This window comes from Cryptomeria japonica, chromosome 8, assembly GCF_030272615.1.
Source record: "Cryptomeria japonica chromosome 8, Sugi_1.0, whole genome shotgun sequence".
Taxonomy (NCBI): Eukaryota; Viridiplantae; Streptophyta; class Pinopsida; order Cupressales; family Cupressaceae; genus Cryptomeria; species Cryptomeria japonica.
In genome coordinates this window covers 97211745-97239631 of record NC_081412.1, presented here as the reverse complement: position 1 = coordinate 97239631, position 27887 = coordinate 97211745, and the positions used below count along the sequence as shown (strand labels likewise).

The window sequence follows — 27887 nt, the reverse complement described above, 5'->3', positions numbered from 1 at the left end:
ATTTCTTAGTACTTGAAAATTCCTTGTGAGGTAAAAGGGAAAATCCAGTTGGAGATCAAATTTCCCAAGTGAAGAGTAATTGAGGATAAGTGGAAAATCCACTTGGAAAATTCACTTGGAGGTAGAAGAGTAATTCATTCATAAGGTCGATTTCCTAGAAAGGATAAGAGGAAAGAAAAACGAATAAGCAATTTTTTCCCCAAATCGCTTAAAGAAAGAAACTAATAGCTTTATTGTTTTTTTCATCACTTTGAAACGCAAAAAAAAGGAAAAAAAACCCAAGTCGACCTTCTTGGGAGAGGATTCACAAGTCTATAAAAGGAGAATAACAATCATTCAATGCACAAGTTCGATTTTCCTCTAAGAGGCTTTGCAAAACAGAGTGAAGTTAACAGCAGACTAGTGAAGGAGAAGGGCTGATCAACCAGGCAATGCCCTCATCATTTACAGGCAAAAGGTTTCAAACATATATTCAGCCTTGCTGATCGTACTTTGAAGATAAAATCACAGAATTTTGTCCCTTTGTCTCTGGGTTTCGGGACTGAAATTTAATTTACAGACCTATAGTGGACTGATATCTCTAAATTCCAATTGTAATCAGAATTCCTTGAAAGGTAAAAAAACAGGTTTTAAAATTCCATTTTCCAGATTTTGTCAAGGTTTAAGCATTCAATGTTTTGAATTCTGATTTTAGAATATTAAAACGTCTGAAATTCAGAAGAAAAAAAATCAGAACTTAAGGTATTCCAGAATCAATCTATCATCCTTGACATTTCAATTTTTTTTTTTTCTTAAATTCATTAACTTTAAGCTTCATACAAGTACCATGTTTACAACAAGGAATATGGGAGGAGGAATTAGAAAGACTCAACCACAGAAAGAACCATCTCAAGGTGTTCAAGTTTAAAGGAACCAGTTGGAAAGATGATTCCACAATTTATGGAAGGACAACATTAACACTTCAACGTGGAATCCAAGGATGAAAGTAACAAAGAAGGAGGACTTGCACTTCATCAAGACATTCAAGAAAATCAACTCATACAAGGATGAAAGACTTTACATTGACCTTGGACGGAAATCCAAAATCAAAAGAAAGAACTTGTCAAGATGGAGGATTGTTCAAGAAGCACAAGATCAAAGTGAAGATGAGGATTAGTTCAGACATAAAGAAAACTTCAGAATGATGGTGAACACAAAAAATTCCACACCAAGGAGTGACAAGTTTAATACACAATGCACATGAAGAAAATGTTCTAACAATCTTGTATTTCCTTCGGAAATCCAAGAAGAGGAGTCAGTACAAAGAGGTGATCCTGACTAAGAAATATAGCAACATGGAGGTATCCCTACATCAAGTAAAGGAATTCAAGACTAAAGCAAGAATTAAGGATGAAATGCATTAAAAAGGAGGAAAATTCCCAAATATGGGAGTAAAATGTAAGAATGATCAAGAAGGAAAGACAATTTCAAAAGAGATAATCACAGTTAGAAGACTTGATCATCCAAAGATGACGCAATTTGGGAATATGTCCCAGCATCTTCATCACATCAATAATTGGAAATGTTGAGTATCAAGAGATATTGCCTAAGGTAACAACACTTCTTCATCATGAGGAATCAAATCTACAAGGCAAGATGACGTGGCATCCCAGTCATCAATCAACCAATCAAAGGGTTCCAAGTTAGGCATGTCTAGGTGCAATGAACAAGACTCGACAAATGGAAGATATTAAATGGCTCCTATTTTCTCATTGGTAATTCAAAATATTGTAATTTTCTCATTGGCCAAAAAGACTTTGTTGTAACAAGCCCTAATTAGGGTTTATTCGTTAATCTTGGTTGTTGATCATAGATCAATCAGGGTCGTTGCTTTGTGTTGGGGTGTCTATATAAACCCTCCTCTCATTTGTAAAAAGAGAGATTTATGAGAAATTGTTGTAGTGATACTTCTTAAGTACTAGACATACTTTATTGTTCAATTCTTGGTGAATCTTTGTCCACTTTTGTAAGTTAGCATGGTTTCTCGGCTCTCATTAGAATAGCTTTAATTTCCAAGTTCCTAGATTGAATGAAGGATTTGATAAAATTGCTTAATGTGGAAGGGTTGAGTTCATAATTTTTATAATTGGATGATCTTCAATTATTTTGCAAAGTTTACCTAAACAAGTAAATGAGAACTTAACTTCTATTACTATATTCATTTGCTCTAAATGTTGGTGAATATGAGTTGTATGAAAATCTTTTGAATTCCTTAGAAGATAGCACCGTTCTTGTGTAGTTGTTGAATTTGGCCAAAAAAGAGTTAGTTTTAAATTCCACTTTTGGAATTTTTTTCTCCTGAGTTCATAGAATTAGCTTAAGATTAGAATTATCTTCCTAAACCCTCATCCTTTTGCCCTTTTTTTCCAAATCTTAGTAGAAGTAGGATAGAAAAGAACTTATTGAAAAATCATTCCAAAAAAGAAGAAAGCTACAAAAATTGGCAATCAGAAAAATCCTTAGATTGATTTACTCCTCGAACAATTGTGTATGCCCACCTTGAGATTACCAACAAATCACAACGCACCAACCGAGACTGTCCATACGCATTTGGAAACCTTGGAGTCGTCTTTGTGATCACACAGTTCAATTGTTTAGCACATAGAAGATTTTGATCAAGCGAGAAAAAGGATATCTCTGGGTATTTTATTTTGTGTTGAATGTGCATAAAAACCACACCAACAGGTCTATAATGCAGCGATTTGTTGTAGAAGAGAGAAATGTCATTGTTATCTAAGACAAATGATATTAAGACCAATGATAACAGCAAACTAAAGACGGTAATATATATTTATATCAGGGTTACCGAGAGACACAACTCTGGACCCCTAGGACGTGTCCCCAGTACCTGGACACGTTTCCCATCTCCGAAAAGTCTCAAGAGAGTACAGGGTTCGCAAGGTGCATGATAAGTAGGTCTCCTACAGTCTCCAACATTTCTTGCCGCAAGTTTATCCATCTCCCACAAAGATTTCAGAGTAAAACGCAAATATTAAAAACAAAAATGCAGCAAAGGCCGATTCATGATTTTACGTTTTTTATGACTCATGTTGATACAGAGGCCAATTCAAGATTTTACATTTTTTATGACTCTTGTTGATGCAAAGGCCAATTCAAGATTTTCCTACCATGCAAGCCTAGGCACGAATAGAGAAATTCGTCTAGCAAGGGAGCGGGATATTGTGTTGCGGCTGCCATTTTGCTTACTGAGGCGGTGCAGAAGCCCACAATGCTAATCATGAAAAGTCGGAGAAGGGTTGAATCTAGATATTAAATATTTTGATTTTAAGTTTTAAGTTTTTTTTGTTTTTGTTTTTTTTGTTTTCTTGTCGACGAATCTTGGGATTTTTAGCCTAGCCAAAGTCTAGAGGAGCTCACAAGGGGGACCTCCTCCCCATCAACATATTCAACTAAGAATTCAATTATTCAACTCAAATCAACTTAAGAGCCACAATGGAAGTCCGTGAGCCACCACTTGGAAATCCAACACTAGTTGTCACTTTGGGGATTTGAACATGGATCTCCATCTTCAGAACCTTATGGCCTTTGCCATTAGAGCACAACACCGTTGAGTGATATCTATATATTTTATTCTTTATATTATGTCAATTTTTAATATAATTATTTTTATTCGATATATCAAAATTTAATATTTTAAAATATTTAAACTAGATTTTTAATTGTAATATATCTATTGTTTAATATATAAAATTTAATATATTTATTATTATTTATATATCATTAATATTTAAATTAAATTTTTAAACATATTTATACCATAGTTTTAAAACTCTCCGACTCGCCTCGGACTCGCCACGGACTCGCGAGTCCTTTGGCGCCGCGAGTCCCTGCGAAAGACTCGCGAGTCTTTCGCAAAGACTCGCGCGAGTCTTTCGCTCGGACTCGCGAGTCTTTCACAGGGACTCGCGGGCCCAGAAAAACGCGCTCGTGAGGGTTAAAACCGCGTTTTTTTTTTATTTTTTGACTTCATTTTGGTTTTTTTTTGGCTGGAGCAGGTTAGAAGGGTTTGGAAGAGTAGAGGGAAGAAGGAAAAATCAGCAAGAGAGATCTAGGTAAGGATTTTTCTCTTTCTTTTTTTTTTCATTTGAATCATTTCATTGTTTTGAAACTGAAAAAAATCTTGAAAAACAAGGGGATATGCTGCCAAATTTTTTTCTATTTTCTTTCCTAAGTTATTTCCTCTTTTTTTTTTCTTGTTTTTGAATGCTATTTTTCCCAAATGATTCATTGTCATTTTTTTTGTTGATTTTCCATAAAACCCTGCTGATTTTTTTTTTTCATGTTAAATCAGCAATGGCAAGTTCAACTCCAAGGGCAACCCCAAGGTCAGGAAGACAAAGAGATAAAGCTTGGAAATATGGGATTGCAGGAAGCAAAAAGGGGGAGGTCACTTGCACCGAATGCACAAGATGGATGACTGGTGGAATCAATAGATTAAAATACCACCTTGCACAAATACCTGGATATGGTGTGGAGGCATGCCCCAAATCAACTCCTGAAATTATTAGAGAGATGAAGGCCATTCTTGTTGAGAATGATATGCATAAGGAAGAAAGGCAAAAAACAAGAGAAGCCATAGCAGCTGCAATGAATCCCACATTGTCCACTTCGGGTCCCATTGGTCACAGTCGGGGTCGTCAGTCACTTTCATCTTTTGGTGACAATGAGGGTGAGGCTAGTGGCACTCCTGTTAGATCAGACCCTAATTTTTTTGTACCACGCAATGTTCCAGGTGCACAACCTTCACTTGAAGGTACAGGATGGAATAGAGAGAAGCATGAACAAGCACGGATAGCAGCTTCAAACTTTTGGTTTTACAATAATCTATCTTTCAATGCAGCAAACAATGCGTATTGGGAAAGTTTTGTTAATGCATGTACAGTGGCGGGTAAGGGGTTTAAGGCCCCAACAGGTCATGACTTCAGTGGGCCATTGCTAGAGAAAGCTGTGAAAAATACAGAAGGTGTGGTTGATGATCAGAAAAGGTATTGGAAGAGAAAAGGATGCAGCATTTTATCTGATGGATGGACAGATGGACGGAATAGGACTCTTCTCAACTTCTTGGTGGCTTCAAATGGTGCAATGGTATTCATAAAGTCTGTTGATGCCTCAAATGAAATAAAAAATGCAGAGACTTTGTGTAATCTGTTGGATGGTGTGGTTCGGGAAGTTGGAGTTGAGAATGTTGTCCAAATTATCACGGACAACGCAGCTGCATATGTATCTGCAGGTAGAATGCTTATGCAGAGGCATCCTTCGATTACATGGAGTCCTTGTGCTGCACATTGCTTGGACTTGGTGCTAGAGGACATTGGGAAGATTGGATGGGTGAAGAAGGTGGTTGAAGATGCAAAAAGTGTCACCAAATTCATCTACAACCATACTTGGGTGCTTGCTTTGATGAGAAAACACACAAATGGCAAGGACCTTGTGCGACCTGGAGTGACACGATTTGCTAGCCACTTCATCACTTTGCAGAGCATTCTTAGTGCCATTCCTCATCTTAAGCAGATGTTTGTGTCAGATGCTTGGTTGGGGTCTGCATACTCCAAAAAACCTGAAGCAGAGAAGATTGTGACCATTGTTTTTGATGAAGGGTTCAATAAAAGTGGAGAGGAGTTGACTGCGGTAAGTAACAAACACAAAAGTAAAGTTTATACAATCTTGTCTATTTGCTGATTTTATTTTTTAGGGGTTGATTTTGTACTAATTTAAAATTTGTTTTAATTTTTTTAGGTGACAGAACCTTTGGTGAGGGTTCTTCGTATGGTGGATGGAGAGGGCATGCCAATGGGTTTCATTTATGAGGCCATGGATAGGGCAAAAGAGGCCATTTCACATTACTATCGTGGAAATGCAAGAAAATGTGAAATCTTTTGGCGCATCATTGATCGTAGGTGGACAAACCAACTCCACCAACCGATACATGCCTTCGCCTACTTTTTGAACCCGAAATTCTACTTCTCTGATTCATTTAGGGCTGATGAGGAGGTCATGGCAGGTGTTATTACATGCATTGATAAGATGACACCTGATCCTGAGTTGAGAGACAAGGTTCTTGATGAGTTGGAGGTGAGATTTGACATTTGCAATTGCTCTATCTTTATTTATGAATTCGGAAATGTTCATTATTGAATTTGAGTTTGACACTTTGACTATCTAGTATCTATTTCTGAATTTGGAAATGTTCATTCCATTGTTCAAGATCTACAAAAGTGCAGAGGGGAGACTCTTCTCATCACAACTAGCAATTGATAGGAGAGGAAAACAACAACCAGGTAAAACATTTAGTAACTTAGTTCAATAGTGCAAGAAAAAACCTACAAACTTGATTGTTACATTTTTTTCTCAATTCTAATATTTCTAAATGTTTTTTGTAGATTTATGGTGGGAGAATTATGGTGCCGGCATGCCTAATCTTCAAAAGATAGCTATCCGTGTTTTGTCTCAGCCATGCAGTGCTTCTAGGTGTGAACGAAATTGGAGTGTCTTTGAAAGCATTCACACAAAGAAGAGAAATAGATTGTCACAAAAGCGGCTCAATGATCTAGTATTTGTTCGGTACAACCTTCGCCTTCAAGTTAGACAGGTGGAGGGTGTTTCACATGAGGCCATTGACTTGGATGAAATTGATCCATATGGTGATTGGACCATGAATGAACAAAATGATGGTGATGATGTCCTCCTTACCGAAGAAGAAATTGCAGAAATAGAGAGAGGAGCAGCACAAGATGCAGAAGGAGCAAGATTGGATGAAGATGAGGACGAAGATGAGGATGATGATGAGGACTATGACTTTGAAGAAGAATCATCTCACCATTTAGATACCACAACACCCACTGCTACTACTTCTAGCTCAAGGCCTGAAAAATTGAGCTATATTAGGAAAAATACAAAGAGGAAGATGTAGTCTTCTCTTTGGTTTGTTCATTCACATTGCTGTTTTTCCCATTTGCAGTTGGACTTGGACATATCATTATATGTAATTTTGTGAACATTTATATACTTATGCTGCCATTATAGTATTATACATTTTAGAGTTGAAACTTGAAACTTGAATATGCTGCCATGAATGATGAAATTTCAAATATTGCGTGTTTGTACTTTGTAGATCATATGACATGTGTAATGTTTCAATTATGGCACTTATGTTCTCTAAATGCATTAATTTCTTTATGTTTTTTTGTAAAACTACGGTTTTTTTTTTTTGCCGAGTCTTTGCCGAGTCTTTCGCGAGTCTTTCACGAGTCCGAGTCCGAGTCCAAAATTTTGGTTTGCCGAGTCCAAGGCGAGTCCGAGATTTTCAACTATGATTTATACTATAATATCATTAAAAATAAATTTATTATAATATACTCAAATTTAATATACTATTATTTTATTTTTGTGAATTTATTATTTATATCTAAAAAATCAAATATATTGGACAAATTTAATCACGAATATATTTTCCAACATTTCCCCCTTGCCAAATTTCATTTGAATTTCATTGTTATTGAACACGAACTTGAACTCAAACTTTGTGATATTACTTGTAATTGAGAATTTTGGTTTCCATGCTCAGCCAACTCTATTATCTAATAAGGAAAAATGCAATACTACATTAAATTTATCGTGCACCTCATGCTCATTTACCTATAATACAAGTATCAAAGCGTTGTATCATGCGCCATATGCTCATTTATGCTATTATCTATAAGTTTCAATTTGCCTATTAAAAACCTACACATCTTTTTATTAGAATACATTATAATGAAATACATTAATATTAAAATATTATTTTTAATTATGACATCTCCAATTACCCGTCTCCTAGTAACTATGATTTATATCAATGAAACTGCCCATGTATATAACATTAAGAATAATGTAATAAGCACACAGCTACATGATATGGCCAACCAATCAAGGTACTGCTTTGTATTTGAAGTTAAAGGTAGAGATAAGTAAATAAAGCCAAGGCAAAAAATAGTGATCATAATGCATACAGAGCAGCAAGAAAAATAAAGAAAGCAATCTCTTAAATGCAGCAAAAACAATTAAGGTATGAAAGCACGAATGTTGCTGAAGAAGACATTTTGCTTAATATAAGCAAACTCTAATTTAGTGATTCATTAAAATAATTAACATGTTGCTGACCGATTATCCAAAGCAAGCCATGACCAAGAGGTGTGATTGGTGATTGAAGAAGTAGAAAAAGTTTTTAATAACAAGCAAAACATTAATTACTCCAAAACAACGATTCATGAAAGACTAAGGTGGCACTTAGTAATATACTAACAAACTAATCACTATTGAAGACTGATAATGAAAAGGAGCGATCTCATTAAGAGTTTATTCTTAAAAGGTGTGATTTATTATTACAAGATACAACTAATAGCTTTGATTTATGTATGAAATAAAAGAGTATTTATAAGAGTTGCCTTTCTTGAAAAAGTGTATCTCTTAGGAAGCATGGTGTCTCTTGAAAGAAATATGAAGATATAAATGATATGTGAAAATCATTTGAAGAGTGTGAGTTTTGTGTGGAGTTAAAAATACCATCAAGCAAATACACCAAGGGTAATATATGAAGGGATTATTGCAGATTCGAAGATCAGATTTATGAAGATTCTATAAGCATAACTATGACGACATTATAAGACTTGTGAAGAGGGTTTAATGGAAAGATAACAAAGACCTTGAAGCAGAATTATGAAGCATATTGAAGAGAATTTTATGAGGAGATTATGATCAGTTTTGTCACCATAATAGCAGTTTATGGCAGAGTTATGATGAGTTTTATGAGGAGATTGTAGACATTTTGTGGCAGTTTTATGATCAAATTATAGGGGCTTTGAGGAGGAGCTTTTGGCAATTTGAAGAAGAGCATTCTTTGTGACTAGATCTACAAGCTTCCTAGCATGTGAAACAATGACCTTCTCTTCTCAATTGATTCCTGCTCATTTTAAGAGGACCTGTAATCAGGTGTTCCCCAGAAACATGTCCCCTGTGTTTTTAGCCTCAACCCTTGAAGGGGCCATTTTGAGTACTTCGAGACATGTTAGAAATGCCTCCCTCGCTCTCCCCTCCCCACACCACATAACCTATCAGCCCCAAAAATCATGAACATCCCCAAAAAGCGTAGTAAGAGGCAAGGTACTAATGGGGACTAGTGGTTATCCCCAGGACGGCCAAGGTACGTGCAGGCATCCCCCATCATCCCCTATGACCCAACCATGTTTTAGGTAGTTTTTAAAATAAAATAAAATAAAAATTTAAATTAAAAAAGGGATGAGTTGAACAGTGGCAACAGAAGAGCAGCAGTTGAAAGAGGAGTGAAGAGCATCAAATCCACTACATTAGAGGTAAGTTCTTCGTCCTACTTTTGATTCTTCAAATTGTTTTGCACTTTTTTAAGTTTTTTTTAATTTTTCTAACACATAGTAAAGACACTGAGTTTATTTTTCCTTTTATTTGAACTTGCAGCTTTCTTTGAAATTCCTAACCAACAAAAGTCGAGTAGTAGTGAAAGTAGTGATCGTGAGGAGGTTGAGATTCAAATAGAAGAAAGAAGTAGACCTAGATGTAGAATTCATAGAAGTATGGCAACAACTGTGGGTTCTTCAAGAAGTGGGAGTGTACCAAGGCAAGCAAGTTCAAACTCATCTGAATGTCCTTGTGAACTCCTTAAAATCTATGCAAAAGGCGCACTTAACCACAAGAAACCTCTATTTCAATTTGCAACATGAGTTGATAAAAAAAAACATTGCAGGAGGGAGTAGAGAATGCCTTTTCTGTTTGTGCCACAAAGGATATAGGGGCAGCTATGTGAGATTTTATTATCATCTTTTGTGGATACATGATAAAGGTGTGAAAGGTTGTGAAAGTCTGAAATATTTGAAGATTGAGGCAACTAGATTGCATATGCAGGGGGAGACGAAAAGGCAAAGAATTTCATTGGAGAGTTAGCAGCCTAATGTGTCATTGCCTAGAAGATCTGTGGATGTTGGATTTCATGAGGCATATGGTTGTACTTCTACTTCTACTAGAAAAAAAAGAAGAAAATTACCACTGTTTCAACAATACAAAAGGGCCATTTAGCTCCATAAAACCTCTAATGCAATTAGCAACATGAGTTAATAAGGATAACAAAAAAATTCAGGATGGAGTAGAGAATGGCTTTTATATTAATACCACAAAGGATACAGGGGCAGCTATACGAGAATTTATTGTCATCTTTTGCAGATGGGTGGTAAAGGTGTGAAAGGTTGTGAATATGTAACTCCAACTAAGAAGATTGAGGCAAGTAGATTGCATATTGAGGGGTTGACAAAAAAGCAAGGAATTCCCTTGCAGAATTCACACCCTAGTGTGTCATTGCCTACAAGAGCTGTGGATTTTGGATTTCATTGGGGAGATGGTTCTACTACTAATGCTACTAGAGAAAAGAAGAAAACTACTACTGTTGCAACAATGTTTAACAAACAATTACGAGATGTGGCTGATACCTCTATTGCTAAGTTTTTTTACATTCATAACATTTCATGTGGCATGCTCACCATATTTCAGAAAATTATTCAAAGATGTGATAGTTGTCAATCCTTCATTTGTTCCACCTGGAGAACATAAGCTACACACCACCCACCTTGATGAAGAATATTACAAAGTGAGCGTATTGATGGAAGATATGAGACAAATTTGGATAAAGGATGGTTACTCCATCAACATGGTTGGGTGGACTGATATCAAGCATCGGCCACTCATCAATATTACTATACCAAGTTCAATTGGCTCTTATTTTCCTAAAGCTATGGATTGTTCCACAAAAAAGAAGGGTGCAACCTTCCATTTTCAAATTTTGAAAGATGTCATAGAAGAGGTTGGAGCCACCTGGTGACCAACTCAGCCCATGTGTGTAAGTTAATTGTCTTGATGGTGAAGGGTGCTTATAATTACACTTTTTGCACCCCATTTGTTCATGCATTGAACGATACCTTTAAAGACATTGGAAAGATAGATCAGACGAAGGCAATGGTATCTGAGGCTAGAGATGTGTAGATGTTCATTTACAACCATCACACTTCACTTGCTTTATTCAAGACATTTTCGAGGAAGGAATTCCTCAAGCCCATGGACACTAGATATACTACCTACTTCATTTTGCTAGAAAGAATACTTGAGGTCCAAGAGGCTTTACAATTAATGGAGGTCAATGCAGAGTGGGGTAGATGGCAAGAGGCAAACATACCGAAAGGAAGAAGTGTGAAGCAAACAATCCTTGATGATGACTGGTGCTCCACAATGAGGTGAGAAAATTGTTTATTTCATTTTTTAAAAATATTAATTTTATAATTTATTAAGGTTTCTAACTAGTAAAATATTTCCATTTTTTTTTAATATTTTAATTTTTGTAACTTGTTTGCTCTTGCAAATATGTTTGCTCCTTCGTCGAGCTTATTGTTCGAATGATTAGATATGTTCATGCTCACTCTCCTAGCCTTGAAGAGATTTATGCGACCTTCCATAGAAAACTTGGGCAAATCAAGCAAGCAATTCATAGCAAGGACCCTACTTTGGGATTTTAAGAGGAGCATCTTAGGCCCATTGTGACACAACAGTGGAACACTATGAACACCCTACTTCATACAACAGCCTATGCTCTCAAAATCCCAAATGGTATGCAGCAAGACCTGGGAGAGTGCCTCCATCTCATGACAAAGAGGTGAAAGAAGACTTCATGAAGGCCCTTAGGAAAATGTATACTAAAGAGGAATCTACCTTATTTCACACATTGTGGCTTGCATTTCTCAATCTTTCTGGTCCAACCTCCAGTAAACCATAGGCGAGGTCAAATAGAGATACATTAGCACAAACCAACCCTATTGGATGGTGGAATTACTTCTCATTCATCTTCTTTCATAGATTGCCAGTTCCATTAGTACGAAGAGGAATTGGTCCACATATACCTTTATCCAATCAATCAAGAGCAACAACCTTACCTCTAGACAATTGAAGAAGTTGGTAGTTGTGTGCAATGCTTTGCGACTACAAGATCACCAGACTCCTAAGTATCATCAAACTCCAACCTTACATTGGGATGTTGATCCCAAAGATTCTATACAAATAGATGAGAAGACATGGAAGGTATTGGTTGGGGTTCCATTGCCTAAAGAAGCCCCTTATACCGGCAATGACTCAAACTTGAGCTCGGATTTTGATTTAGGGACAACCATATATTTTCTATGTTTTAGTCATTTTATAGTTGACACTTGAGCCTTTGGACATTTTGTTATAATAAGTATTGATATATAAGGTCATTAGCAATGAAAGTATTTGAATTTCATTAATTTGTTTAATCTCATATGAAATCTCATTTGATGTCTAATATTATTTATTGCACTTCTACAATGTCTATGACAAATGCTTTATTAATATTATGATATGAATATTTGAAATTTCTCAAAAATTTTAAAATCTTCCCTTGTTTATAATAGTCATCCTTTGTCGTCCCTTACAAAATGGCCCAAAAGTGCCCCTATACTGGAAACACGTCTCACTATCTCATGCCAACCCCATCCCCAAAACATAGCGGATCATAGCTTGTAGTCTATAGACCATAAGAATGCAATTCATCTTTTATCAAATGATTTTTTTATTTTTCAATATTTTATTTAGCCAATCTCTTTGAAAACTGATGTGGTACAAGTAAAAGATCTTGCTCCCTCCTCGAAACAGCCAACAAGTTCACTAACAATAGTTGAGAGATATCATCGTCCTCATTCAAAATCAAGGACATAAAAAATTGCATGGAAGTTATGACATCCTTTGCATGAACCTCATTAATAACAGTCCAAAATATTTGACACTATAGTTGTGGGCCTCTGACTCTATGAAATGCAATAAACCCAACATTTCTTAAATTTCTTTAGGAACACTTCTTTTTTTTTTTTTTTTTCTTTTTTGCAAATTTCAATGATAAAATGAATCTAATTAGTTCATGAAAGAGTAGAAAAGTGTTATCTATTTCAATTTGTTTGATTTGAATGAAAATTGAGTACAAAATTACATCATGATGTGAAATCCTAATGGCTAATACAATAGATAGCTAACAACTATTATATATTTATGATGATTACCTTTGAAAATCATTATCATAATTCATAAATTACAAAATACAACAATTTACATCTTCCCCTTCCTTGATCTAGAGAAAACTTCGGGAGATGTTTAGGTTTCAATATTTAGAGTCTATTCCGCTCCTCACTCAACATAAAAGGTTGTACTTGTGGCTCTGGCTTGACCTTCACCCTACTAGTAGATGGCAACGATTCCTCTACTTCATCAATATCATTCAATCCTAAAGCTCCTACTACACCTACATCCTCCATTGCCTTCATCTCAAAATCAAAAATCTCATCTTAAATAAGCAATGGTTAGCAGGTCATACCCAAATAAAAGGTGCCATTGCTTGTTTCTACTTTAACAATTGTGGGTGCTCATCTCACATGGCCCAATCATTATAAGAATCAATGTCATCCAAATCAATCAACTCCTCTAATTTGTTCTCTACACTTTTTGTGTGAAGTTGATGCTTGTATTGCACAATGACAAGGTCATTGAGTTGTTTTAAGTTAATTTGTTCCTCTTCTTCAAATGGATGGCCTCGAACAAACTGCAATTGCACTTGCAGATAGACGCACTACAATTTTGGCACAAAATTTTGAGGGCTGATCGTTGAAGATTTGGGTAATTTCCACCCTAATCTATCTGTGAAGAATCCACGAAATAAAATATTAAAAAGTTCGTCAACTAACCATATTTTGTCAAATTATCAATAGTTGTAAATTTGAAATGTGTAGCTTGTAAAATGCGTATGATGTACCATTTATAGACTCAAGATTTTGTTACTTGATTACTAAGTAGTTCTTCCTTGGATAGCTAGTTCCAAAGAAAAGATCTTACTAGCAGTTCTATAATTGTGTAATTCTTCAATAACGAGGTCTCACATCAATCTGGGGTATCATCTATTGAATGTGTGTCGTGAGGCACTCCATAACCTCTCCATTAGTAACTAAAAAAGCTATCTGAATGGTAAAATCTAGGGTTGAGTGAGTACTCTCCTGCATGGATGAGTTGGTGGAGTTGAGTTTTCAAGCTCCAATCAATGATCTCCCAAATGTGATCAAACTTTAAGATGTCTCACATGTAAAAGTTTCAGATGAACTCTTTGGCCCAATCCATGGCCTCATAAATGTACCCCATTGGGTTTCGATCCCCATCTACCTATCAAATATTTTGGATAGAATTACACAAGTATAAAGAATCTTACACTCTACAAATGCCTTTATTTTCCACACATTTGTTTAATAATATAGTACATATTTATAGAAATTCAAATCCTATATTATTGGGAACAATTCCATAACAACTCCTATATGTATGAGTTGTTTTAACTCAACTCCCTACAACCACTTCTATAACCAATATATTAACCTGTTTAACAAACTATAACAAACCTGTTGTGACCTTTTTCACACATCGCCCCATTGCAAATGGGGACCCTCTCTTTTCCTGCTTTCTAGGGTTTTGTTAGTGTCCTATGACCTTTTGCTGCAGTTTCACCGAGCCTGGTCCAGTTCAGAGCATTTCAGGCACTGACGATTGAAAGTTACTTTTTGCAAGTTATGTGATTCCGAAATTTGAACACCACCAGAGTGCTTAGAGAGGCCAAAGGACGAAGATCGCAATTGATTTGGACGAATTTGGACAAATTTCTATTTTTAGAAAGTTTGCTTTTTTGCTTTTTCCTATTTTTTAGGAAGTTTCGTTTTTGGCGTTTTTAACCCAATCCCCGGTATGGCTATTTTTTGAAAGTTTTCCCTATTTTTTAGGGATGTTTGCTTTTTGCTTTTTCAGGATGCAAACCTAGGGTTTACACTTGCACCACTGACCTGCTTCGACCGGAACTCGAAAATTCCAAGTTTTGACCTAAAAAAGCTAAGTCCCTAGATTTTAGGCTTTTTTTGCTTTTTCGGGATGCAAACCTAGAGTTTACACTTGCACCACTGACCTACTTCGACCGGAACTCGAAAATTCCAAGTTTTGACCTAAAATTTCGCCTTGAAGAGAGCCATGAGGAAAGGTCTCCAAAGTCCGCCATACCTTGGAGAAGCTGGAGATAAATTTCAAAAGTCCACCTATGCATTGAAAAGTCAAACAAAATCAACAAGATGCCAATGATGTCACAAAATCCACTAAGATTTCAAAATTAAATCCAAAATGAAGAAAATATATAAGGATTATTAAAAATCTTCGAAATAAATCCAAAATAGAAAGTTTTCAAAAGGAGAATATTGGAAGATTGATAAGGATTTCGAACTTAAATCCAAAATAGAAAGTTTTTTTTAAGAGAATATTGGAAGATTAATAAATATTTTGAACTTATAGCCAAATTGGAAACTTTTGGAAGATATTTTCTTCGAATTTGGAAACATGACAACACTTTCCAAAAGAATGAAGTTAAAATTGGAAACATGATTTGGAAGATTTTAAGGGTTTCTGATTGAGGATTTAACTTTATTTACAAATACTTCGTTGTAAACTTCATTTTTACACCAAGAAGTTCGAAAATATTAAGGAGAGCATAGTAAAATACTTTCAGTTTGGAGTTCATCTGAAGAAAGTTTTGGATATTGCTGGAAGTTGGATAAACTTTTTTGACAAAAGTTTCACAGATTTTTGGACAACCAGTATAAGGACGAATTATTGAATCTCTCCTGAATTTTTGAGTATTTTTGAAGGTGAAATTAAATTCATGATGCAGATTTATGTATTTTCTGAGTTTTTCCAGAGTTTGAGAAATGATTTTTAGTGAATTTGTTCGAATTTCTAAGGGAGGAAAATCATTTTTTTTTTATTTTTTTTGGCTAAGTATAAGAAATTTTCGGAGTTATAACACTTGGTGTTGGATTGTGATCACAGTTATCTTGAAGGTTGGAGAATTTACATGTGAAAATCCCATTCTCATGGCTAAGTATGAAAATGAAGTAAAATTTTCCAAACACTTAGCCGTTCGCAACCTCAATTTCTTTAATCCAAGATAGATTTCTAACTTATTTTCCTTTGGTTTTACAGGTAGCAGGAGGAAATAGAAGCGGGATCATCATAGAGATCGCAGTTGGAGTTTCAAGCAAAACGAAAGATTGAGGACAAGTTCACAGGCAAGGTTCATCCGGGCATGAAGATAGCCAAAATTTGACTAAGTATGGGAAATGTTTCAGAAAGAAAATTCCAATTTCCTCAATCATGATGAAGGCATGTCAAGGTATCAAGAAGAAGGACATGATCACAGCGAATACCTGAACAGCTTCATCCCATCATTTCATATTTGCAAGGGGTTACCCAGAGCTTTTTAACCCTCCTCCCACACAACATAAATTGGCAACTGAAGGCAGGATCATCACAAAAAACACAAATGGAGTTTCGAGCCAAATTCAAAATTGAAGATGAGACCACGAGCAAGGTTCGTCCGAGTATAGAGAGGGCCAAAATTTGGCTAAGTATGAGAAAAACTTCACGAAGGGATTTCTCCTCCAAATTTGAGGCACTTGAAAGAATCTCAAGGCATCAAGAAAGAAAAGTTCTCAGACCTGGTGAAAATATGGAAAAGTTAGATAAACTTCCAACTTCTTGAAGAATTTCATCTCTGGAAGGAATTAAAAAAGACAAGCTCCCAAGCAGAACCAAATGGCGACAAGAAGGGATCAAATTTCCATACTTAGACGATTTCTTGACACAAATTGGAGAATTCAAGAAAGACATCCAACACGTTGAGGTGGCACCTCGTCATTTTCCAACCAATCAGATCACTCCAAGTCAGCATGTCCAGGTTCGATGAACCTGACTTATCCAAAAGCTTCTAGAAGGGCACACTTCAGAATGCAACAACCTTCTATTTTCATTGATGGTTCATATTTAGCAAGAAGGACAAGTGTCCCAAATGTAATTGGTCGAGGGTAGTTAGTTTTGGGAAACCCTAATTAGGGTTTATAGCCTTCAATCTGGGCCCTTGATCACTGTTTGATCTCGGCCGTTCATTTATTTTTGAGAAACTATATAAGGTTGCCTCCTCTCATTTGAAAAGGGTGAGGTTTTTGATGTATTGTTGCTTAAGGTCATTTCTAGATAATATATTGCATGTGCGCTGCTTTGTAATCTCTATCATTTGAATGATTTGCATGGTTTCAATTGCCTCAACACTTAGTTAGAAATAATTTAGATTTGCTTTCATTGCTGTTAATTTGAATGAAGGATTTGATAAGTATCAATTGATGGTGTCTCTCCGCTCATACTTTTGGTGTATGGATGATTTCCATCTCACCGTGCAAAATTAGTCTGAGCCCATCCCCTCTGCATCCCAACATCTCGATCATAAGCACAACCCACTGAAGATTGCACCGGCCTTGTGCAGTTGTCCCTAGCGTGGCGAAGCAAGGTTTGGTTTCTCGAGGGCACCCAGTTGATACCGTCTCCAGAATTCGTAGGATTAGATTAGCCTTCCTGAACCCTATCTCCCTTTTTCCATTTCTTTTGAAAGTCTAAATCCCAGAAAATTCCAAAAAAAAAAAGAAGAGCCTAAAATTGCTAAATCCATCTAAGTCCAGCAGTTCAAAATACTTGTCAAACGTAAGTCCCCCTTGAAAATTTCAGCCTACACTACCCAAGAAGCTATTCCACTAAAGTCGCTTGTTCACACATATAGACCTTGGAATCAGTAGTGATTTTTTAGGAGAGGATAGAATACCTTGGGGTATCCTATTCTAATGTTTGGTAGATGATAAAACAAACACCAACAAAACCTAACAAATTATTATTATCTGTATCCTATGATGAAATATTCCTTACACCCCCAATATTCCTAACGGCCTCCATATTGCATGATTCTCCAAATCGAGATAAGTGGACCAATAATAACTAATGACAATGTTTAGTTGTTCATCATAAGGTATGAGTAGGGACATACACATCTACTCATAATAAGGAATAGTAGAACTAGCCTCGCTACGATGACTATATTTTTTCCAAGAATAAGGACAAACACATATACCCATGGAACCAAGGATAAGGATTTACACTTCTATACATGGTCATACAAGAAGTTTGAATAGAGATAAACACATCCATCTAACATCAATGTCATGAACAAAGGTACACATATGCTCACAACAATTATGAATGGAGACAAACACATCAATCATAATCAGCAACTCTTGTGACTGGGGACAAAGACTTCCAATCACTTGCACCATTTTGTGAATGGGGACACACACATCCATTCAAAAAACAACCAAGAATTATAATTGGGGACATACACATCCAATGACAACATAAAAAGTTTGAGAACCAAGTCCTTATTGTCACATATGCAACCACCATTATAGATCATTGCCAGTCTAATCACAAATGATATGAGATGCTTGTCATTGCTAACAAGAAATCGATCTTGACTTTAGCCATTTCGGCACCAGTAATTTTATCACTAGTGCAACTTCACGGCCCTGTTGCTAGCAACTAACAAGAGGTCGTAATATGTCCTCTAGCCTCCTATGCCTCCATCCTCCATTTGATTTGTTACTTAGGAGCTTTTGTTTCAAAGCTCAATTTTGGAATTCCCACCCTCAATGTGAACATCATATACAAATGATAATGCATCCAATTACAACTGATACGAATTTTAAATTTTACAATTTTTTGACACTTTTTGGCAAACATATATAAATTTGATGACACTAAGCTAATAATAAAGTGTAATACCAACCTACCACTATAACTCTCAATAAAGCTTCAATTTAAAAATATATCATTAGACACTCAATATTCTTAATCTTAGACTTTGCGTCTTGGTATATTTTCAGTTTCACTCACTCTTCAACAAAATCCATTTTGTTGGAGCCATCATCTTGAATTAAAATGAGAACTACTACTACTTTAATCTTATATTTATCCTCTTGTCCAAATAAAGTAATTATCACTTCCAAATCAAAACAAATTCTTCACCATTACTTTCCACTTCCAATTCCCCCATAAACATTGAATGCCACATCACAATCTCATATTTTTCATGCCAAGAGCCTACCGTGTAATAATTACCAATAATTTGTTTCCTATAACTCTTGGATTCCTAAAAGCCACTTTCAAAAGAATTCTAGGCATTAAATGTGCCCTTCAAGATTTTTCGTCAATAGGGGCTTGAAATTAAGCAGATTTGCTGAACCACTTAGAAGAACCTCACTCGATATGCCAAATTAAGAAAAATCTTTGCTCCTTGAACATCACGTCTTTGAGAGTTTTGTAGGCAACTCCTTGAAAGTCAATGCACTCAAATGCTTTGTAGGCAAATAACCATTTCAATAACTCATCACATGGTAGAGAAATTGATGTTGCATCCAATTGTGTGTGCCCCTAACAGCGCTACTACTCCTACATCGGTGCCAACAGAGATAAAATAGTTAAAAGACTATCATTATACACTAAAATAAATTTTCCTACTATTGTTGTGCAACTCTCATAATGTCTCCTCTCTTTGCCTTTTATTCTACATAAGACCTTCCAAAAATGACAACTCCATATCTAGCAACAAGAGCAGCATAGGAGACAACTCCAAAACACTCCTTTGAATTGTTTATCTCGTGATTTTTTATTTTTATTTTCTTTGTTGATGTAAAGTTTAGCATGCAATGAATTACCCATAGATGAAAAACTCTGCGGGTTTTTAAAAAACTCGCAAGTACTTGCGGGTCAAAACCCTAGCCGAGTCACTCATCATTTAACTCGGCTCCGAGATTCTATAAAAACACGCAGCATTTTTGAGGAAATACTTACAAAATCTCACGGATTAAACCCTATTTCTCGAGAAAAACTCGTCAAGAATTACAAATTTGATTTGCAACTTCTATTTTTTGGCCATGAGACAAGATGCACCAAGGTTTTCATCTGGTTTTTGAGCGCGAATAAAAATGTAATATGATTATATGACTGAATAACAAGTTAAAATGTAATATGATTATATGACTATATTTTCAAATGTTCGATAAAGTTACCGAGTTATTGCCGAGTTTTTGCGAGTTCCGAGTTTTTTAAAAAATTTGGGGTTGTCGAGTCATTGTCGAGTCCGAGTTTTTCAACTATGGGTTTACCAATACAAAGGAATTGCAAGTAATAGCCTAATTTGATTGTTTCCCAAGCATTCAAAGCTATGCTACCGAGTTCGTTGGTTATGGTATGTGCCCTGAACCAGCTTTGCTAGAGGTTTGCCTAGGTATGCCCAGGTATATACCCGGGCGTATCAAAAGGTGTTGAGAGACAAAAAATAATAGAAACTGACATTTTTTTACCATTTTTTTCATCTAAAAACCCTAAAATGTCCCTAAAAGAATAATTTCACCCAATACAAAGATCATTTAACTCTCCTTCACTCTCTCTTTTCTCTTCATTTCACACAATACAAAGATCATTTTGCACCCCTTCTATTGTTGGGTTTTTCTCACATCTAACACCTTGTGCAACTTATCATTGCTATCCCTAAAACCCATCAGCATTTCCACGTCCAAACTCCCACTAGTTAGTGGGATCTCATCATATAAGAAATTTGATTACAATGAAGGGGTCTTGGAATGGAGACCATAATCAGGAACTTAGACAGCTAAAATTATCACTATTAAATGCTAATTGATAAAGATAAATATTAAATATTTAACCATCAATTGCCATTTAATATTTATCTTTATCACTACCATTTTCAATCTTTTGTGATTCCAATGATAAATGAAGGCCATATTGTTTGTTGAGGCTAATACGTTGAAATCACTAAACAATAAAGAAGAACTGGTGATTATTAAAATATAAGTGCGTGCTAGATACTAACCAAAAAAGTCTAAAAATGATTTTCTCAACTGATAACTTCATAGGCTGGCCAGAAACCCAGCTCTAATACAAGTCTTCGACAAAATACCCTAATAAAAAGTTGCCGACTTCTATTTGATTGGACATGATTAATAGTATAACAATGTAGATGATGCATCCAGAACATACATGAATTTGAAAACATAAATAATGAGAAAATATTGGATTTCAAATATGCTTTATTCTGAAAATTTATGATATACTTAATTAACACCTTACAGAATATTTTCTGAACATACAAATTATGGAGAAAGAGAACTCAACAGCAATCAAACCGTATACCAGCATTCCAAACATACATTATTGTGATGTAAGAAAGGATTAGCTTCATCTGGGTGGCTGATTGGTACTATTTCATGTCTTCTATATGCATGCAAGAGTGCCCAACCCTCTTTTAATCTGTCATTTGCAACCTATGATAAGATTTATTAGTTATTACCAATTATAGACAGTAACCAGATGATACTTGACTGCCCAAACCCTATAATTGTCTCTTTACAAACTCACACCGCTCTTTGTACCTCCTCAAATATAGCACAAACTGCCTCAATGATGACAACAAGGGCTGCAGCTAACATAGGGTCTTCCAGAGACCCCACATTAGATGAATCCTTTTCTAGACACCCACATCTTCTATGCCATCCAACACCTCTTGCACCCAAGGTTGCAACTAGCTGTACCATACACTATGAACTCTAAAAAAAATCTTCAATACATCCATTCTCCATTCATGTCATCCTTATACAAGTAGTGCCCAGCATTTGAAGCATAGAAATTTAATATGGTGTGACCAGCATAATGAGAACTAATTTCCCTTTACACATTTATTATTTGCCTGCAAAATTTCCATAAATTTGTTAATTGCAGAAATTCCACAAACCCGAAAACATATGATATTGTAGCACAAACTTTTCACTCTTCAAGCATTCAACTCAACTATGAATCCTGTCTGAATTCACCAACAATCAACTAGGTGGGCTTTCATATACAAAACTAATTGTCATAAGGGTTTTTGTTCTTCAACTGCAGACTGAAGCAAGTTCAAACTCTCCAAACTGGGGTTTCTAGAAATAAATGTCAAGAATGCCGTTTTCCATACCCATTCACCTCTTTTCATCATTTTCATTACTTTTTCAAAAAAGTGCTTTAAGCTTTTTTGTTGCCTTTTTTCAAAAGAGCATTTTTTTCTGTTTGTTCACCCAGGCAACTTTATTAATTTTTTGTATTTCAAACCCCAAAAAGTCACTTTATAAATTAATTAATTAAATAAGGTTGTTAATTATTTTCTCACAACAGCCAAGGTTATGGAATAAAATAGCCCAAAATAGGAATTCTACCCCACCATCAATACTCTTATTAGTGTATAAAAAATTGATACATGTGCAAGTTGGTGTTCTCCTAATACAACACACTTCCCCAAGAAAAGTGGACTTCTCCCAGAATGTCGGATCTGCGCATGGACAGTACCGCTATATTCCTCTTGGGTCCTAAAACATTGCCATTGTCAGAATACTTTCCCAATAATATCGGTGCTCTCCAAGAAAGTTGAGGGCTTTCAAAGATGTTGGAATAAGCTAAAAAACGGACATTACACCAAGTTCCCACACCCTCGAACGGCCAAATTGGCAATATTAGCTAGAAGTTGTGGATACGGGTATGGTACAGGCACAGTTTTGGTGGCAAGGTCCTCCTCAATAGGAACAACATGAGTTTCAATTAAACCTACTAGGAAATAATATGTAGAGATTTTCCTATAATAGTAACATCAACTCTAACCAAAACAATCAGTCATAACTCATTTATAAAAGTCTACATGGTACGATGGCAGATTGTACATATATCAGTGATGGACATGTATTGCCACATATCATAGCATAAGACTTTATAAATCAGCCTTAGAAAAATGATGATGAATATAAGTGCCATTGCAACCATCCATCATATCACTTATTAAATGCTGTTAAGGAATAATTTTGGAGACAATACATTCAGAAATATATCATAAGTGCATTAATGATTACATATATAAGAAAACGACAGGCTACTGCATAAGATAAGCTTTTTCCCTTTCAAAGAAAGAATGAACAGTTTATGCGAACAACCTGCCCAGATGCCGTATCACGACCACCCCTACAACAAGGAAATATTTATTGAGTCATTATACAAATGTAAAATAAGCATTAGGAATGTGTGAAACAGAAGTACTGACATTATATCTATAGGGAGTAAAGCTATTCAACAAATCATGCCAAGGCTATAGAATTCAGCTATGGAAATTTCAGAAAAAGTGACTACCTGTTAATACTTGTTGCTTGAAGGCTTTTCACAAATTCCGCAGGAAAATGTTTGAATCTCTTGTGCACAGTTTCAATTGAACGTATCTACAATAATGGAGAGCATAAATTATTTTATTCTTTGCAATGTACTCGGGCACACAAACAATAAACTAGAACAGAAATCCAAAAAGAACTTTCAGTTGAAAGCCAGTTACCAACTTTAAACTCCAGCTGAATCCAAATAAACATATGTGACCCAAAACAATCCCTAAAAGTCTAAAACCCTTCTGCATTTTAACATATTACCAAAACGTTTATGATTCCTATAAAGGATCATAATCGCATTCAATTTTTATATAAAATATGTGTGACTAACATTACCGTGTATTTAATAATTTACTGAAATTGACAGTCACTGTCCCAAAATTTATTCTCATTAACGGGTAATCTTCAATATCACCAAATCCATTATCATCTTCACAAGACCAGTAGAGATATGCATATTTACCTCCCCTAAACGATCCTTTGCTCCAATAAGCCCCCCCACAATGGCAGACAAAACTGTGTACCACACATGAAGGTCCAGAATATAGATCTGCAAAACATCAGCTTCTGCTATTACCATGTTTCTCCCACGCATCAAAAAAGCAATTGAACCAGAAATTTGCCAGTAACAGTGACTTTGAAATTGAAACAATTAATCAATAAATTGTTCCAGGAACAAAATTTAGTCTGCTTACAGCCAGAACCGGTGCCCAGAGAGAAGCAATAGTCAATGCATTGTGATTATCTGCAGAATGACCACACATTCACAAAGGTATTATTTACGAGCAGTTGACAATCTATCAAAATATGCAATTAAGGTTGAATTCACATCTAAGACCACATGCTCGGAGGCACAAACAGAGACAACACAATGGAAACTATAATAAAAGAAAAAGGAAAAAGAATTTAAGATTCTCTCCCATAAACATTTTTTTCCAAATGCCTAGAATATTTATCATTGCTTGGGTTAAAGTTTTCATTTTTTTGATCTGCACACAAAGAAGTTAGAATCCGGTGAAGAAATATCTAGCTGAGCAAACAGTAAACACTTTATGTTCTGTTATGATTAGAAATTCCATTAGGTGCAGTAAGATCACCAAGTTTAGCATTATGAATCTCAATGTCTGCAATTTTACTGATTCGTAAATTTAAATAAAAAAATAAAAATTTCTAATGGCTACTAATCTACTTATTCCACACCAAAATAACAAGCTCTATTCATGTGTATCCTGTTAGAGAGTGACTCCAATCTGTATTCCGGTGAGATTCATCAAAAATCCCAAGCATTATTAAGGCACTAGAAGGAAAAAAAACCAGAAGAAACATGGAAAGCTTCAAAATTGTCAGAGTTATTTAACATTCAATTCAGCTAAAAGAATATCTAGTTTGAGAAAAAAATAAACATATATAAGATGCATCAATGTTCTTCAAAATTCCTGTTACCTCAATTTTGTGCAACATTAATCACATGAGTATATATTTTTAATTATACAATTGACAATGCAAACTACAATTAAGATTCTACCGGACTGAAGAATTAATAAAGATAATACTGAGAGGTGATACATGCATTACCATCAATATAGGAAAAGTTAAGTCTATCTCAGAAGCTTAGGATTTGATGTACAGGTGATAATGCATTTAAAGGAGGAGAGTTGAGCACAATTTTTAGTTGGATACAAAGAATATTTTCAAGCATGATGAGATTTAGAAGGGATTTGTTCCTCTAATTTGGAAATCCAGAGGTTCAAAAAAGCATGGTGTACAATGTTAGAGCAAAAACAGCACAGAATTTCTAAATCACGGTCATCAAAGTATGGTTAGAGAAAGGAAGCATTTTATACATACAAATGTAAAGATGAAAAATACATAAGGCCATATGATTAGTAATATCCAATATAGTCAAGGAGAATCTTTCACTGGCAATCTGCAACAAATACTCAGCTTAAATCACCATGTCAAGGCTTTGAATTAGAAGGGGAGAGGCCAAACCGACTCAGTTATGTTGCTAAGGTTACAGATGGGTCAATTTTGACCCATTCTCTCAGAAAAAAAAAGAGTTCTTTATATATGCAAATCAAAAATCAAAAAATACATAAGGCCACCTGATCAATGATGTCCAAGATGGTCAAGGAGAACGATTCACTGACAATCTGGAAGTAATGCTTAGCTTAAATAACCATCTTATGGCTGTGAGTCAGAGGGGAAAGGCCAAAACATCCCAGATAGGTTTGATTTATCATTATATGTCATCCAACAAGTAAACCAAAATCCAAATCACAACATTATCATTGTCAAAGGAGACCCAAATTAAAAACCACTTCATGAAACACAGATCTGGACATGAGTGTCCCTAGCAACCTGAAGCTAAAACACTTAAGGGGTTAGGTTTATGAAAAAATAAATTATCCTGAACACAAATTCAACACGAAAAGGCCATGCACCGAATTCAGCTTAATGTGGAGCAAGACAGGAATCAAAGTGTTACAGTATGAAACACTTTCTTTGCAAGGCGACAGTTAGCAAAAGCATACTCGAAATTTTAAACATAAAATCCTAGTACCGCTGGAGGGCTCATCTGTGGCTTTTGTATCTGATACAGATATTTCTGCTGGAGGCCTGAACCAGCAATTTCAATTCTAGGACTCAGAAAAAAATAGCATGATTCATATCTTATAAACATAGAACTATGTTTCACTTTTGTAATAACTAATAACAGTAGGTCCCAGCACCAGGTCTTACAAAAGTATTCGGCTTCTATGGAGCCACCCTGACAGAAACGCAACCATATAGGTGTCTCTGACTAAAGTAAGGCAATCCCAAGAAAAATTAAGCAAAGATAGATCTGGTAAGCCTCCACAACTAAAACATGTGAAATAGTCACAATCATTTAATCATTAGTAGGACTAAGGCAGTATAAGTGACATGTTATAATGTGAAGTATACAAGGCATATCCCCAACAGTTTTTTGATAGGTTAAAGTCTCTCATTAGCAGCTTCTCCATATTCTATATTGCTTCTCATACACCAATGCTGTCTTCAACTCTTAAGGAAACCAAAGCCATTTGACTTTCAAGCCACTTCTGTGTCCCCAGAGGCCTCCATACTAAAAAAATAAAGGTTTGTTACTCATATCCACATAACAATGAACTGAGTGATTTTTCGTTCCATGAAATGTTTGAAGCTCCTCAAACCAAACAATTATAGTTCTTTCAGTAAATAAATATGTAACAAATCATGTATTAAAATTTCATGAAAAGGTGTATTCAACGTAATTCTCTTTAAGATTCCTTATGCACTTTCAGAGGCAATCATACTAAGAAAATGACTTTTTGTATTGCTTATATCCACAAATTAGATTCTGAAGCTCCTAATATTGAAAATAGTTGTCTCACAAGACAGATTATTCAAAACATTAATACAAAATAATAAAGTATGCACTAAGGAACAAGAAAGGAGTCACAAGCTTACATGTGCTTAAGGATTCCACACAGTTCCCCTCAAAAGTGTTACAATTGATCTTTCTTTGGTAATTAGAATCCTAGTTATTAGATCCTAGACCCACAAGATAGATTTAGTTATCTTTTATGGAATGTTCTTACACAATGATTTTGTCATTTTCTGCATGGAATTTGCCTAAATTTATGAAGCTCTTTTTTAAATGAGGTGGCTATGAATTTTTCCTTTTTTGGGGGTAGCCTAAATCTTTTTTTGTCTTTTCCCTAAGATTCTATGGAGTTGTCTGTATATTCCTTACAATGAATTATGGAGTATTACTGTTCTCTTTTGCACGTGTGTCAACACCTCATGTCCTGTGGCAAATATAGAAGATTGGAGTTACCTGCATAACATCTGTTTTCACCTCCATAAAATAGAGATTCTCCATCCCATTTCAATAAGTCGGTACTTATCCTGTTATCTTGGAAACTCCAATGATTTATGATTTGGAGAGATTATAGCATTGTAAGATGGATTTGAAGTTACCATCTTTATAAATGGACATGGGATTTTCTTCCAGCAAACAGTTTCCCCCATTTTAAAACTTTTCTCACCATTATGGTGGTATGAATGTATTTTAATTTGTTAATTTTTTCCTTTTGATTCACTACTATAGAGTTGATCTTGGCAAATTATATTTACAGGAAAAATATTTGTGTAATCAATAAAGCTAGACTCGAGACTCCAGTATCCCTTATGCAATGCAGCTGCTAGGATAGCCACGATGTCTTGATGCAAACAGCCAATGCAATTTGCAACTTATGTCTAGCCATGTTCAATCTTACAAATTTTCAGATCTCTACCAACATTCAAGGATTCAAAGAGAACATGAATTTGCTACCACAATTTTACCACCGGATCAAGCTGCTACTCACACAAGTAGATCTCTAGTTGTTGTTTTCTTTTTTTTTGTTTAAATTCAAGAGATAAAAGCATTGATTATATGCAGAAAATACAATAACATAACCCAGGGATAAAGCATTCGGGGTTGGAGAAATTAGCCACTGAAACAAAAAATTCAGGGCAGAAGATGACCAAAAAAGATATAAGTCAGAAAACTACAAG

The 27887-nt window shown here is 35.4% G+C and overlaps 1 protein-coding gene across 5 annotated transcripts in view; it reads right to left on the bottom strand.

Moving 5' to 3' along the window:
- The window catches only part of LOC131031180 (callose synthase 9), a 222601-nt gene that overhangs the window by 93110 nt on the left and 101604 nt on the right, over nucleotides 1-27887 (bottom strand). For all 5 annotated transcript variants that reach the window (XM_059209486.1, XM_059209488.1, XM_057962221.2 and 2 more), the window contains 4 exons: nucleotides 24020-24069; nucleotides 23788-23874; nucleotides 23299-23384; nucleotides 23106-23133 (listed from right to left, as the gene is read on the bottom strand). In XM_059209486.1, coding sequence (XP_059065469.1) covers nucleotides 23106-23133; nucleotides 23299-23384; nucleotides 23788-23874; nucleotides 24020-24069 — 251 coding nt within the window. The remainder of the gene's footprint in view (nucleotides 1-23105; nucleotides 23134-23298; nucleotides 23385-23787; nucleotides 23875-24019; nucleotides 24070-27887) is intronic.